At 40.4% G+C, this 15,051-nt stretch overlaps 1 protein-coding gene across 6 annotated transcripts in view; it reads right to left on the minus strand.

The window, feature by feature from the left end:
- Positions 1-14,748, minus strand: part of ANO10 (anoctamin 10) — a 144,345-nt gene extending 129,597 nt beyond the window's left edge. For 2 of the 6 annotated variants that reach the window (XM_016141262.2, XM_016141264.2), the window contains exons 1-4: positions 14,234-14,256; positions 8,719-8,871; positions 4,723-4,920; positions 3,435-3,569 (exon numbers count right to left, since the gene is read on the minus strand). In XM_016141262.2, coding sequence (XP_015996748.2) covers positions 3,435-3,569; positions 4,723-4,920; positions 8,719-8,857 — 472 coding nt within the window. In that variant the 5' untranslated portion in view covers positions 8,858-8,871; positions 14,234-14,256. The other 4 variants (XM_016141260.2, XM_016141259.2, XM_016141261.2 and 1 more) reach the window with 4 other exon arrangements.
- Between the last annotated feature and the right edge of the window lie 303 nt (positions 14,749-15,051).

Below are 15,051 nucleotides of genomic sequence, written 5' to 3' on the forward strand. Positions count from 1 at the left end.
GGGCAAGCAGCTCTGGAGCTGTGGGTCTCGGCTGGCCAAAGACAGATCTAAAGACCAAATGCAACAAAAATGCCTGAAAGGACAGGGCTCCACGGAGGATCTATCTCCACAGGACCGAAGAAGACTCGAGGAGAGGGTACAGCCAGGCAAAATCCAAGCTCCTGACCACATTCCCCGACACACCCACTTTCTAACACACACACACACTTCCTGCCAAAAACAGCCCATGAGGGAAAAAACAAAAACAAAAACAAAACAAACAAACAAGAAACAGAAATAACCACTAAGAAATCAATATAGAACAATGGAAAAATACTACAAGGAAAAAAGGAAAACCATAAACAAAAGACAATCATCTTAACTGATAGAGAAAAGCATTTGACAAAATTCAATACCCTTTCATAACAAAAACACTCAACGAACTAGGAATATAATAAAATATCTCAACATAATAAAATCCATCTATGAAAAGCCCATGGCAAACACCATACTGAATGGGAAAGACTGAAAGCTTTTCCTAAGTTTAGGAATAAGACAAAGACGCCGCTTTCGCCACTTCTAGTCAACATAATATTGGAACTTCTAACCTGAGTGATTTAGCAAAAAAGAGAAATAATGGCAACCAAATTGGAAAGGAAGAAGTAAAATCTCAGTTCATAGATAATATTATCTTACATCTAGAAAACCCTAAATTTTCCACAAAAGTATTATCAGAGCTAATAAATGAATTTAGCAAAGTAGCAACATACAAAGTTGACACACAAAAATCAGTCACATTTCTATACACTGACTATGAACTATCTGAAAAGGTAATTATAAAAACAATTGCATTCATAACACCACCACAAAGAATAAAATCCTTAAGAATTAATTAAGGAGGCAGAAGACCTGTACAATGAAAACTACAAAACAATGCTAAAAGAAGTTACGGAAGACATAAACAAATGAAACACATTGTGTGTTCAGGGGACTTAATTAATATCATTAAGATTGTTACCCAAAGCAATCTATAGATTCAAAGCAATCCTTATCAAAATCTCAATGACATCTTTTGCAGAAATTAAAAAAAAAAAAATCCAACCTAAAATTCATATAAAACTTCATGAGCCCTCAAATAGCCAAAACAGTCTTGAAAAAGAACAAAACTTCCTGATTTCAAAATTTGTCAAAAAGCCGCCATAATCAAAACAGTGTGGTACTGGCGTACAGACAGACATACAGACCAATGGAATAGAATAGAAAGCCCAGAAACAGACCCTCGCATGTATGGCCAAATGATTTTTGACAAGGGTGCCAAGGCCATTCAATGGAGAAAGGACAGTCTTTTCAACAAATGGTGCTGGAAAACCTGGATGTCCACATGCAAAACAGTGACACTGGACCCTTACCTAACACCATATACAAAAATTAACTCAACACGGATCAAAGACCTAAACATAAGATACCAAACTATAAAACTCCTAGAAGAAACACAGAGGAAAGCTTCATGACGTTCAATTTGCAATGATTTCTTGCATATAACACCAAAGGCATAGGCCAAAAAGTCAAAAATAGATAAGTTGGACATTGTCACAATTTAAATTTTTTGTGCATCAAAAGACGATATCAATGAAGTAAAAAGGCAACCCACAGAATGGGAGAAAATATTTGCAAATCATATATGTGATAAGAAATTAATATCCAGAATATATACATTATTCCTAAAAGTCAACAACAAAAATAACAACATGATTCAAAAAATAGGCGAAAGACTTGAATAGACATTTCTCCAAAGAAGACACATGAATGGTGAATAAGTACATTAAAAGATGCTCAACACTACTAAGAATGGGAAAGTGCATATTGAAACTAGAATGAGATACTATCTCACACCCATTAGGATGGCTACTCTCAAAATATCAGAAAATAACAAGTGTTGGCAAGGATGTGGAGAAACTGGAAAGCTTGTGTACTTTTGGTGCAAATGGAAAATGGTATAAGCCACTGTGGAAAAGAGTAAGGTGGTGCCTCAAAAAATTAAAAATAGAATTGTTGCATGACCCAGCATTCCTACTTCTGGATATATACCCCAAAGAACTGAAAGCTGGGTCTCAAAGAGACATTTGTATACCTCTGTTCACAGCAGCATTATTCCCAACAGCCAAAAGTTGGAGGCAATCCAAAGTGTTCAAAAATGGATAAGCAAAATGTGGTATATACATACAACAAAATCTTTATCGGTCTTAGAAAGGAAGGAATATCTGACAAATGCTACAACACGGATAAACCCGGAGGATATTATGTGAAGTGAAATAAGCCAGTCACAAAGAGAGAAATACAATTATGATCCCACTTATTTGAAATACCCAGAGTAATCAAAATCGTAAAGACAGAAAGTAGAATGGTGGTTGCCAGAGCTGGGACAAGGAGAGAAGGTAAATAATTGTTTAATAAATACAGAATTTCAGTTTTACAAGATGAAGAGTTATAGAGATGGATGGTGGTGATGGATGTACAACATTATGGATGTATTTAATACCACTGAACTGTACACTTTAAAATATTAAAGATGGTAAATTTTATGTTTACTTTACCACAAAAAAAAGAGACAGACAGACTGACTGACTTAGGGGATATAACAACCAAACAAAATGGGTGATCTATGATTAGATCATGGTTTAACCAAATCAGCTCTAAAATATATTTGGTGACAACAGGGAAAATTTGAATATGGTTCTTAGGCATATATCCGGGGTGAAGACTGGAGGGCGGTATTACACTGACTATTAAAAGAAAACCAGACTAGGGAACACAAGTTTATAAAGCTCACGTGGATTTTAGGTAGCAAAAATGCTCTGAGGCCTTGCACTATCTGGATTTCAGATACCTGGAATTACACATTGTAGTAAACACTCTCATTCTGCAAGCTAAGTATTCTCACTCAAAAGGAATTGGACAAACCCCAAAATTTGCAAACTGCTGATCTGTATTCAGGTATTATATCATTCTGTGATCTTCCTAAGCCTTTCCATTTCTGCACGTGTTCACAGCCAGTGGGATGAGAGGAGATGAAAGAGTGCTTCAGAAAAAACCAGGTCTCCCATTTCTACCCTAGACTGTCACTGCAGGACAATGTTTGGGCATAAAGTAAACGTCACTTATTTTAACTGAGTAATATGTATATATGTTCACACCAAATTTTATGCCAACTTAATGCTGTGAGATCATAAGTAATAACTGGCTAACCACATAGAACATATGTATTGATCTTAAGTGCAACATAACAAAGTTCTAAAGGTAAATGACACGTTTGTGAAAAAGTTATTATAAAGTTGTATAAGTGTTTCAGTAAAAGGAAAAAAACAAAGCCTCTGTAATTTGTTACTTACGTCTACTAAGAAAAACTAATTGCATTGGAATGTGTACTAGTGAAGCTGGTTGGCATAGTGACTTACATAACGATTTTCCTGGATACAACTTTGCCTGGGGGTAACCAGGAATCATTTTTTCATCTCTGGCTCTAAGATTTTCAAGTTCATGTTTGATAATGAATTGACATTCTGCCATTGTGAGGAAATCATCATTGTTATCTAAAAAAAAACAAAAATTTCCAATTATGTTCTCAGAAATAGCCAAAATAAACTTAATAATATTTAAATAACCCTAGATTATGGAAATAACTATGTAAGCAATAAATAATTAACATAAGGAGTAATCAAAGTATAAAACTGGTAAATTTAACAGAATGTAAAGCTCCTTATATGTTTTCTAAGAATAAAAGCATGCTGTTATGCCTTCGCTTAACACAATTCTTCAATCACTATACTAATTATTATATAATATGGTATAAACATCAAAATGGCGGACACTTGCTTGATCTCATTTAATCCAGTGACCAGAAGGCAGCATGCTCTTTAATTCTGACAATAATTGTAACTACAGATGGAACTGAAGTTTGCCATGTGGAAATTCTCCTTCAAACTCTCAATCCTAGGCCATTCCCTTCCAGAGTTGAATATCCTTCCATAAACGAGGGAGAAGAAAGTTCAATAAGAAAATTGTGTTGTTTTTTGACAGGTGAATCCTCCTGAATGAGCTGAATTTCACCTTCATCATTTATTTAATAAACTATTAAAATCCAGAGGGAGAGAAGTCTAATAGCATCTTCTAACTCCAGGAGCCCTGGGAAGGACCAGTTTGAACTGAAGCCAGACTCCTGCTCTGACATCACAGCTGCCCAGCTTTCTCGGTCCTTTCCAGAATCCATTCTCTTCTGGAAGCCCCTTTGAGGCCAGAACTGAACCAGCTACCTAGAAAAAAATGGGGATTCTAGGAAGCTGAACTAATGCCGTTTAAGACTTTTCTTTACCAAGCCAGCGAATAGTCACCATTCTCTAAGAACTGAAATAGAATAACAGAAATAACTTAAATGTGTTATCCTAATTCGTATTCACTATCCCAGAGGTGTAAGTAAGGCCCACAAGCCAAATCTGGTCCAATACCTGGTTTTGTAAGTAAAATTTTAGTTGAACACAGCTTCCCCCATCCATTTCTCATGGTCTAAGGTGGCTTTCGCTTTACGATGCCAGCATTAAATAATTATGAGAGATCATAAGTGGCCCGCGCAGCCTAATATATTACTATCTGGCCCTTTACTGGGAAATGCTGCCGACCCCCGATCTACTCCTCAGAAACTTACTTCTGATAAACTGATTGGGGCAGAAACGGCCCCCTGGGACTCACCATCGAAGCCTTTGAAGCTATGCCTGGTTCCGTACGTGAAGGCTCTCATGGCGCTGTCGCTGCTCTCTTTGACCAGCCCCACCGCTTCTGCCCCCAGTAACAATCTAATGTTGGAGGCACCAACGAGATACAAGTTCTGGTTCTCTAGCGTTTCCTTCTCGTATTTATTTAACAACGGTCTAAACATCAGCTGGGCACCTTCAAAAAGATCAGGAAGAGACCAATGAAAGCTTCGAAAATGAAAACATAATATTATGTTTCTCGTTTGGGAGAAGGAAAATAAATTATATAAGCAAGTTAAATTCATCTTCCAAATAAATAAGAAATGTAAGTAGGTTGGGGATGGCAGTTCTTTATGCTTTTGAAATAAATGCCAAAACTGGGAAATGCAATAAGTTATTCACAAGTTACTCATATTAGAAGTAGGTATGAAAAAATAATCCAGTATTTATTAGCTATAGGAATAAAGTTGCACTAAGTAAAACTATAGGGCAAAAGGATATAATTTCTTAATATAAATAAAAAAACAAAATTTAAGAAAATTACTTTGAAATAAAATATCCCAGTAAAAATATCACAAATTAACACAATTACAGTAGACTATAACAAATTTTGTGAATGTAAAATATTAAATCAAGAGCAAATGTAATTTTTCAGTGATTCTTCCCATGAATATCTACTTTCAATTAGGTTTAATATTTTTCTCAAATAGGTTCCCAAAACGTTAGGGCAGATGTGATTCGATATTGCATGAGTAATTATTACATAAAAGATTTTGGAGAAAAAAAAACTTCTTTCTAAATTTTTATTTCTACCTACATCAAACTTATTAAGGTATGTATTTTTTTTCTTTACTATTTACCCTCCAGAGAGCATAGAGACGAATTATGAAAATATTAATTAGGTAATAACAGGATAATGAGAATTTATATTTTACTTACCAAACAGGTTAATATATTAAACTTAATGTATTGTGGCACTGTAATTTAAGTAATTTATAATAAACATTAAAGGCTTTAATAAAAAATTGGTAAAAGACATTCGATTTACAGAAAATACAAATGGTTCTTAAATATAAAATCCTTCACCTCATTCATATTAGGATAAAGGCAAAAATGACACCAATGTTATTTTTCACTTCCCACGCTGCAAAGATCAAAAGTTTGGCAACAAACAGGCTGGTGAGTGCAGTAGTCGTGGAAGCGCCCCACCCCGCCCAGATCTCCCTTCCAGAGGATCCGCTAAGAAGCAGAGTTGACTGACAGCCTCCTGCTGCCCACCTTCTAAGTGCCCTCGCTCTGAGGCCACGCTCCCCCAGCTGCCCCCACTCACTGCTGAGCACGCAGGGGACCTGGAATAAGGCCACTGCTGCTCAGCCTGGGTTTTCTTCTAAGAGCAATGCTGTGCTGTCGTCCGAGGCTCTTCCTTCCCTTTCTCCTTTCACAAGCGCCAGACCTGCAGCAAAGTCCGAGGCTCTCTACGCCTACCACTCCCTCCTCCTTTACCTTCCTACAGATGTTGCCCTCAATAAACCTGTGTATCAATCTCATCTCGGCATCTCTTGCTTGGCAAATCTAACCTGACACAGTGAGTGTGTGGGAAAAGGCACTTCTTGGGGAGTATAAATCGGTATAACCTTCAGGGAGAACCATCTGTTAGTATCTTGTTTTGGAAAAGAGCAGTGGACATCTCCCTTCCTACAATTTACCTTCTTCGGAGGCAATGGCTTTCAAATTGTCCCATGATTCCTTCGTTATTTACTTTCGTGTCCCCAACCAACTTCTTAAAAAGCTTTTCCTCTTTTTTTAAGCCTTAGCAGGTGAAGATCTGGCTCTTCTCTCCCCACTTTGGCCATTTCCATCCACCACTTCCATCACCCCATTCTCACTACAGTCAGATCATCCTTTTCATTTTTCATTTCATCAATAGTATTTTCATTATTTTGACATGTTATTTATAGTTGAGCCTTACAGTTATGCTATGATTTTCCTTTTCTACAACTTTCCATTTCCCCCCAAATTATTAACTGTCTTGTTTTATCATCTGCTTAATCATTTGCACTTATCAATAATTCAATCCCCCTGGGTGGGGCCTTTCAATCTGGAAAAGCATGGCCCCGGCCCTGCATTTTTCATTGATGATTTCTTACTCTCCTTTTTCTGTTCCCTTCCTAGAACTCCTTTTATTCAGGTGTGCACCTCCTGGACTAATCCTCTAATTTCCTTATATTTTTCTTTCATATTTTCCAATTCTTTACCTTTTGCTCTACTTTCTGGGAGGTTTTTGTCAAAATTTTCTTTCAACTCCCTTCTTCTGAGTTTTTAAATTCTGCTTTCACGTTTTAACTGTATAAGAGCTGCTTTATTTCTAAATTATTGTTTTATAATATCTTACTCTTGATTTACAGATGTTCTATCTTCTCATAAATCTGAGAATTGAGCCTTTAAATCTCTTTTTTGTGTTCTTATGCATAGTTTGCTGTTTTTTCCTGTTTAGTTTTAGCTTTCTCTTCCATGTTAGAGATATTCCTTGGATGTGTGGTAATTGTTTATTGCATACTCATGTTTAAGAAAGGGGTTCTAACAGGCTAGACAAAGGTCTGAAGACTTAGAGGGAGCTCGTAAAAGACGACCTTTGCTGCAAGGTCACCTGGTCAGGTCATTTTCCATTAGCAACTCTGATTTTTGTACCATTGTTATTCTGTCTTGAGTTGACCTGATTCCCCAAAGAAAAATTATTCTATCTCCCTCCTAGATCATTTGAATGTAGCTGCTAACATTTTAAAAACTAAATTAGGTACAAGATGGAGGACAGAAGCAACAATATTCAGCTGCTACCCTATTTTCAGTATAGGATCTCTCTTTTCCATCATCCCATGCCACAAATCCATGCATCTAACCCTCTCCAGAGAATAATTAGCAGAATCTTCTGCTGGGCGGTACAATATGGAAGGACTCTAAGAATCTAACTATTAAATAGATCTCAGCCTATTCTTTTTTTTTTTTCTTGGTACCACTTTTATTTCCAACTCCACAGGCCCATAGTGTTCCACACAACAACCTGAAAAGAAGAGTGGAAATATACTGGAGCCTCTCATTCTGAGACACTACAAATGTTCTCACAGAACTTTTAAAGAAGGGACTCCAATCAAGTGAAACACTTCAGATTTCAGCAAGTAGGTACTCTTGTTTTTAAGTTTATTTTTGGTTCAATTATTTGAAAAATTCCACTTTGATTCAAAGTTTGATTTTTAAGGAAGTATTTCAGTTTTCAGTCAAATCTTTTTTTTAAAAAAAAAAGGTATTTAGTTTTGCCCAGTGTTGGGAGACACGGTGAAGTTTCAGGTGTTATTTTTGTGTACTTTTATGAAATGTCTGCTCATGTGAAATGTCCTCAACCCAGATCTAGACCCCTTTTTGCTCACCCATCAGGAGACGGCTAGAGTTTCGCTTCTTCTATAGTCATCCACTCCGAAAGCATCACCAAGTACCACTCTTCCTTCTCTTTACTTTTATAGCAAGTATAGATATGATTCATTTTTAAGTACCATGCACTGCTTTGTAATAGCTCTTTCATTAGCTTTTATTTTGTTACTTCAATTTCCATGAACTGGCATTCAGTCTCCTCACTGTCACCCAGACAGTAACATCTTTGCAGGTAGAGACTGTATTTATCTCTCCCTTAGCACCATAACTTACACATAAAGAACACTCAGTAGATACTTGCTCATTCATCTGACAAATATTAATTAATTACCTATTATGCGCCGAGCATGGTGCTAGGCACAACTTTTATAGCTGTGAACAAAATCACTCATGTTGCTTACAGTGTAATGTTGATTTAAGACTTCCTTTCAAGTCCCAGATAAACAATAAAGAGCAAATAAACGGACATTAATTTTATAAAAATATCAATGAAAAAACTGTGAAACACATTTGAAAATACATTTTTAGCCACTGAGCATGACTAGGTCTGAGTAATATTTATTTAACTCACCTCCATCTTTCTTTTTAGTGATAATTCTGTTTTTCAGCCATTCTTTGGTTTCATCTTTGACATCCTGAGCAAGTTCTATGACTACCAAAGGCGTGAAAGAACTCTCGCAAGTGTCCAAAGCTGATAAGGTCACTTTCATCTTTGACAAACTTTCTGAAAATTAAAATAAAATAAAAAGCAAATATAGGTTATAATGAAAAAGAGACATATATAGGCTGTAATTGTATACATTTTTTTTATTACACCTAATTCTGGTTTCGAAGATAAAGTAAAATTTCTCGTGGTCCAGGTGGGTTCTCTGACAGGCTCCACCAGTCAGGCACATGTGCGAGCCGGACCCTGTACAAAGGCCAGGGGAACACCCGCTCTCTCCTGAGAGCCGCCAGAACAGAGCAGGAAAGGGAAGGGCACCAGCGTAAAATGCGCTCTCACACAAGGAGTAAGAAAGCAGTTTCGGTGACGCCTAAGCAGGATTTAGAAGGATGAATAGGATTTTGCCACATAGACAATGAATGACACTCTGAGTAGAGGAAACAGCATTCCTCTACAAAATGATGACGAAAAACAGCCAATGGACTCAGAGAAATACAAATGTTAGGTACGGGCTGGAGCATTAACCACAGGGACAGGGGTGGGACGGGAAAGTGCTGGTCAAGAACCAGGGCCCCTGATTACACAGTCGCTAACTCAATGTGAGCCGGAAATTAACATAGTCCGATTTCATGCTTCTGTATGAAGTTGATCTCCCCGCATCAGTTTTCTTTTCTAGATTCCCTACCTTTCCCAGGGATATCATCTTTATCTCTGTAACCAAGCTTGAAAAACGTTAAGAGTGAACTTGGAGACCCACAAATGGTATCAGTCGGTCACTAAGGCCTAATGGCCTCCCCCAAAATGTTTCTCACGTGAATCTCTTTCACCTAGTGATTCTCGACAGGGACTATTTTCATACTTCAGACTTTTTCATTCTAACTCTGTTCCCGATGTAAGTTTTAATGACTCCAAAGGACAAAAGCAAATCAATTCCTGGGAACAATCAAAAAAGAGTGACCGACACCACAGAACACCTTTATTTTCTTCGGGAGAAATCACGTGTTGTGGCAAGCGACCAAAGAGACCCACATTGTCCAGGTTAGACTGGTAAACTTTCATTTTTCTCTAACAGTGCCTAAGTTTTGTTTGAGACAACACAGGTATTATAAAGCAATGTTAGATTCAAATTATGCAACTATATCGGGAATACTATTAAAGATAAGAGCCAAATCAAAAATCTACATGCTAGGTTCTATGAAGGAAACCAGACCAAAACAGGACCTAGTATTTACCACCAGATAGCTAATAAAGTAGCCAGGAACTACAACAGAATGAAAGAATGATAGCAGATAGCAGTCAGGGCTATGCGAACTCGGAACACTCAATGTGTAAAAGCTTTCGATCAAGCAAAGGAAAAGCACGTTCTACACAGGGAAATATCGTGTGTGAAATCAGGACAGTGGAGGAGATCTACAAAACCCACCTGACCAGAGCAGAGTGGCACCATTCTGTACCCTGAGACCACTTTAGGATAATAAATGCCATAATTGACTTCTGACTCAATGGTCACTAAGGAGTCACTGTCAGTTTCTGAGTCAGAGTGATAGGAATCTCATTAGGTAAATTTAGGGGGCAAGAATATGAATGTTCTTCATGATATTCTTTCAGCTTCCCTGAACTTCGGAAATTTTTCAAACAAAAAGTTGGGGGACAATGTTAATCTACCAGTAGACTATGAGGTTTAGCATCACCATCTTTTAAATGAAAATTTCAAATACAATAAACATGAATCGTGTGCTTACTGGGAACCAAGCCATGATAGAGTCTGAAGGCACAAAAGTAAGGTCTACCTCTTGCTTTTGAGAAGCTCCCAGCCTATTAGCAGAAGCATTCTAACACATGGCCTGCATACATTAGCCATAACCCGGGGTGTAGGGGCAGCCCAAGGAGGGGAACTGACTTTCCGGGGAGGGAGGCTGAGAATCACAGCCTTCGGCTTGGAAAGATGCAAGGATGGCTCCAAGATTTCTAACCTGGGGCATGGAAAGAATAACTGTGCATGAATGAACAGCAAAGATGGAAAGAATGGTTAGGTTAAGGGAACAATAAATTGTTCAGCAGGGCATATGTGAACATGCATCAAAGGTCAAAGTTTTTTAGCACGTATGCACTGCCTAATGCAATAAAAGGCCCACTTTATTCATAATTACCAGGTCATAAAACAATCTTTCTGAGACACTAAAAGGAGGTTTCAGTACCAAACATGTGTATGAGCACTGTCTAGAAACTCATAATAAATATTTGCTCAATGATTCATTTGAGATACTATCTGCCTTTCATTACCTGAGACACAACCTAAACAAGAATTCCAATACATTAAAAATGTCACAATATCTACATACAGAGTTCTCACACTTCAACAAAAAAATAGAAAAAACTGAAATCACAAGTCACATAAGAAGAAATACAAGTGGCCAACACACATCTGAAAAGATGGTCAAAGTTACTAATAAAGAAAGGCAAGGTAACAACGAAATACTTTTCCCTTTTCAGATTTGATGAAGTTGAAAGATGGAGAAAACCCACTTCTGACAGATGTAGAAGAAACTGGACAGTTTCACACGTTGCTGACAGACGTTGCAATCTGATTCTATACTTGTGTCATCCATCGGCCAGGTTACCTAAGAAGCAGGACCCCCTCTTACACCACCTCTTCTTTCTGTCCCTGTAACTCTGTGTGGCCTTCTTCCTGTGCCCTCTGCTCAGTAACTCTGCTGGGGGTGCCCTCTCCTTGGCATATCCCTGATCTTCTCTGTGTTCAAAACACAACAGGGTACAGGTAAGGCAGACTTTACTTACTCTTGCAGTTCACTGACCAGTGGAATCCAGGCCTGCTCTAATCCCAATTCTCCCCATTGGCTGACAGAAATAAGAAGCCTCAGGGCGGCCTTGGCCTAAACCGAGTTCTGCAATCTCCTTTTACCAGAGAGTCTTAATAAGAGCTTGCTTCACCATTACTATGACACTAGACTATTGCGTAAAACCAAAATACCAAATGGGAGGACATTAGGGCTTTATCTGTGAGTACATTAAAGGGCCTCATGGCTCCAGGTGGGGCCAATCTCAAATTCTGTTCTTCTTTATCACGTGTTGAATGGCACATAGGGCCAAAGAGAGTCCAACAAAGGAACTGGTTTCATGTGGTTTTTACATTAGCTACTGGAATCCCCTGACTACAATAAGAGGTAAATCCTGACCATGGTGGTTGAGATGCACACCTGCAGTGAAACAGACTGTGAGTCCAATCATGATGAGTAGGTGGCGGGTGGTTATGGGCATATTTTGTGAAGGATCAAGAAAATAATAATGGACCCTTTACTCTCTTCCTCAGTTTGGATAAATAAAAAAAAAAAAATCAATAGAATTATCATACATTCAAAGGCTAATAAGGAAATACACAAGGCTGTCCTCGGAATCAACCTATTTCAGAGTCAGGGAAAAACATGAACCAAAATTACAAAATTACTCTGCCGTGAAGCAGAAAAGGAACACATCAGAGAAGAATGAAGGGCCACGCTGACCAAGCTGGAAGATGAGGGGGATCTCCTCAGGAGGAAAGCTAAAATTTTAACTGCCAGGGCTAGAAGGAAGAGGACCGGGACCCCTCCAGAGATAACTTAGAGGCATCCTCTGAAACCTCTGAGAGGCGGTTTATGAGAGCAACTGGGGGACATGCCTTCCTTGTGACGTAGGGCAGCTAAGTTGCATAAGAGACGGGCAGATAGGCGAGTGGAAAATCAGCTCTGCACACACCCACCGTCACTGGGTTCTCACACCGATGGTGTAGGGAAGCTGGTGAGGCCATTCCCTGAGGAATATATCTGGGGACCTTGTGGCATCAGGACTCCACAGAAAGTTGTAGGAGAGATGAGACATGACATACTAAAGAGAACCCGGCCACAGTGGCCCAGGCCCAGGCCTGACCGAATGCATGGACAGGAAGCCACCTCTGCACAGAATCACCCCACTGAGACTCGCCATGGTCTGACTCATACATTCTGTCTACTCTCATCACCCCTGATACTACTAAGATTTTGCTAGAATATTGTCTGAAAATCTGGAGTAATACTGAGTCTCACCTCCAAACACGGGAGTTGGCAGCTAGTTGAAACTCTAATATGTGAGAAAAGGATGAACCCATATGATGAACTATGTATTATACAACAATTTTAAAAGATGTGTACAGATAATTTTTAATGATTCAGGAAAACGTTAAGTGAGGAAAAAAGCAAAATACAAAGTAATATATAATATAATCCCATTATGGAATATGTACGTTTAAATACACAAGAAAATACGAAAAGAATTGAGAAGAATTGCAACAAAATGTTAATAGGGTCAGCGAAATTACATGGGTTTCTCATTTTAATCCTTACATTTTTCTCAAGTTTCCAAGTTTTCTACAACGAAAAAAAAGTTTCACTGGTTTGTTTTTGTTTTTGTTTTTGTTATTTTAGTGCATACAGCTCCACTTTACCAGGTCTTTTCTAACCCTTTCCATTATTTTAAGATATTTTTAAAATTCATTCTTTATCTGCAAATCTATGATTCAGCAATACCTGATCGGAACAGACGTGATCTACTTTCCACAGCTAAAACTGTTTATCATGCTCATAGAAATGGCCCTTAGAAAACATCTAGTTCTTTAGATTACTGTGACTTTAAATTGAAAGTAGCTAGATAATAATGATTTAATTTTTTTAAACCCTACAAGATTATATTGTTTAAACATACAACTCCGCAGGATTTAAGGGACCTGACACAACTATTTTTGAGTCTGAATAAACCTCACTGTACTTTTTAAATCTGGGACCTCCATATACTGTCTCATCTGCCAAAAGAGGGTTTTACAGAACACAGCGCACACCGAAGCTGGCGCTGTGGAGGCGCCGGGAAAATAAAAGCAGCCTATAGGAGAACCCCATGCCACCCACATTTCTCAGGTGTCCCAGGCGCCGCCCCGGACTTGCATCTATTATTTTAAACTGTACAATGTGTCCCAGTCAGAAGCCAGGAAACCCAGTCACCCCGATGCGAGAGATAGCATCTAACCCCGTCGACTCGCTCCAGCCACCCTCGTTCTGGGATTCCCTAGCCCTTCCTGCTCCCCGGACTGCCAGGGGAAGCGGTGGGCTGGTCCTTCCAAAAAAAAAAAGCCACTTCACTACGCTCCTCCGACTCCTCCACCCCCCTCACGACCACCCTCCCCACAGCTCTGAAGTCCCCACCCCCTGACCCCTAATCCTACATCCACTAGTCCCAGATTTCGGCCTCGCTACCTTCTTCCATTCCATTACTCAACGCCTCTACCCTCCGCCTCATATATCGTCCCCAAACCTCGGCGGCCCCCAGCCTCCGCCTGAGACAGCCACACCCCTCAACACTTTCCCTCCTCCCTCCTCCCACATGAACGCCCCCAAACCTCTGCGCCCGTCCTGGTCCCACTTCCCCATTCCCGGGATTGCCAGCACCTCGGGAAGGAAGGGCGGCGGCTGGGAGGAGTCGCTGGAGGCGTCCCGCCGCCGCCCGGCAGCCCGCGATCGGCCGCGCTCGCAGACCCCGGCTCTGCGCCGCCGAGGGCTTGGGGGTCCGAGGTCCCCTCCCCCACTCACCCGCTGCGGCGGCGCTCCACGTCTTTGGGGGCGGGCCCAAGAGCGGGAGCGACCGGAGGCCGGGCGAGCGGACACTCGCGGCGGGGGGCGGGCCGGGGCCTACGGGGCGGGCGCAGCGGTGCGCTGGGTGTGGCGGGCGTGGCGGGGCCTAGACGCGACGGCGCGCCGGAGGGGTGGGGCCACGGGGGAGGGGCGGGGTCCAGCGCAGTGTCGCACCTAGTTTGGTCGGGGCCTTGCGGTGTGTCGCTCCAGGACCCCGAGGACTGGGTCGGTCCCGGAGAAATGAGAGACGAGCCTAGCTAGCTTGTCTCTTGAAGCCGGGAGGCGCCGGGAAAGGGAGGGGCGTGCCCTCTGGGCTGTCACTCCGAGAGGGGGCGGGACCGGTGGGAGAGGCGGGGCCTCGTTGAGCTGTCACTCCGAGAAGGGGCGGTACCGGTGGGAGAGGCGGGGCCTCGCTGCGCAGTCACGCTTAGAGGTGGTTGAAGGACCTAGTAGAGCGCCCAGGAGAGAAATTTGCCCGTTCGTTATTTTCCTCTTTTCCATCTCTTAAGGTCAGGAATCCAATTTTTTGACACTTTCAAATATAAGAACAAGTCTCATTCTAGTTGTAACTCACTTTCAGGTGGTG

This window comes from Rousettus aegyptiacus, unplaced genomic scaffold (assembly GCF_014176215.1).
Source record: "Rousettus aegyptiacus isolate mRouAeg1 unplaced genomic scaffold, mRouAeg1.p scaffold_m13_p_4, whole genome shotgun sequence".
In the NCBI taxonomy this organism is placed as follows: domain Eukaryota; kingdom Metazoa; phylum Chordata; class Mammalia; order Chiroptera; family Pteropodidae; genus Rousettus; species Rousettus aegyptiacus.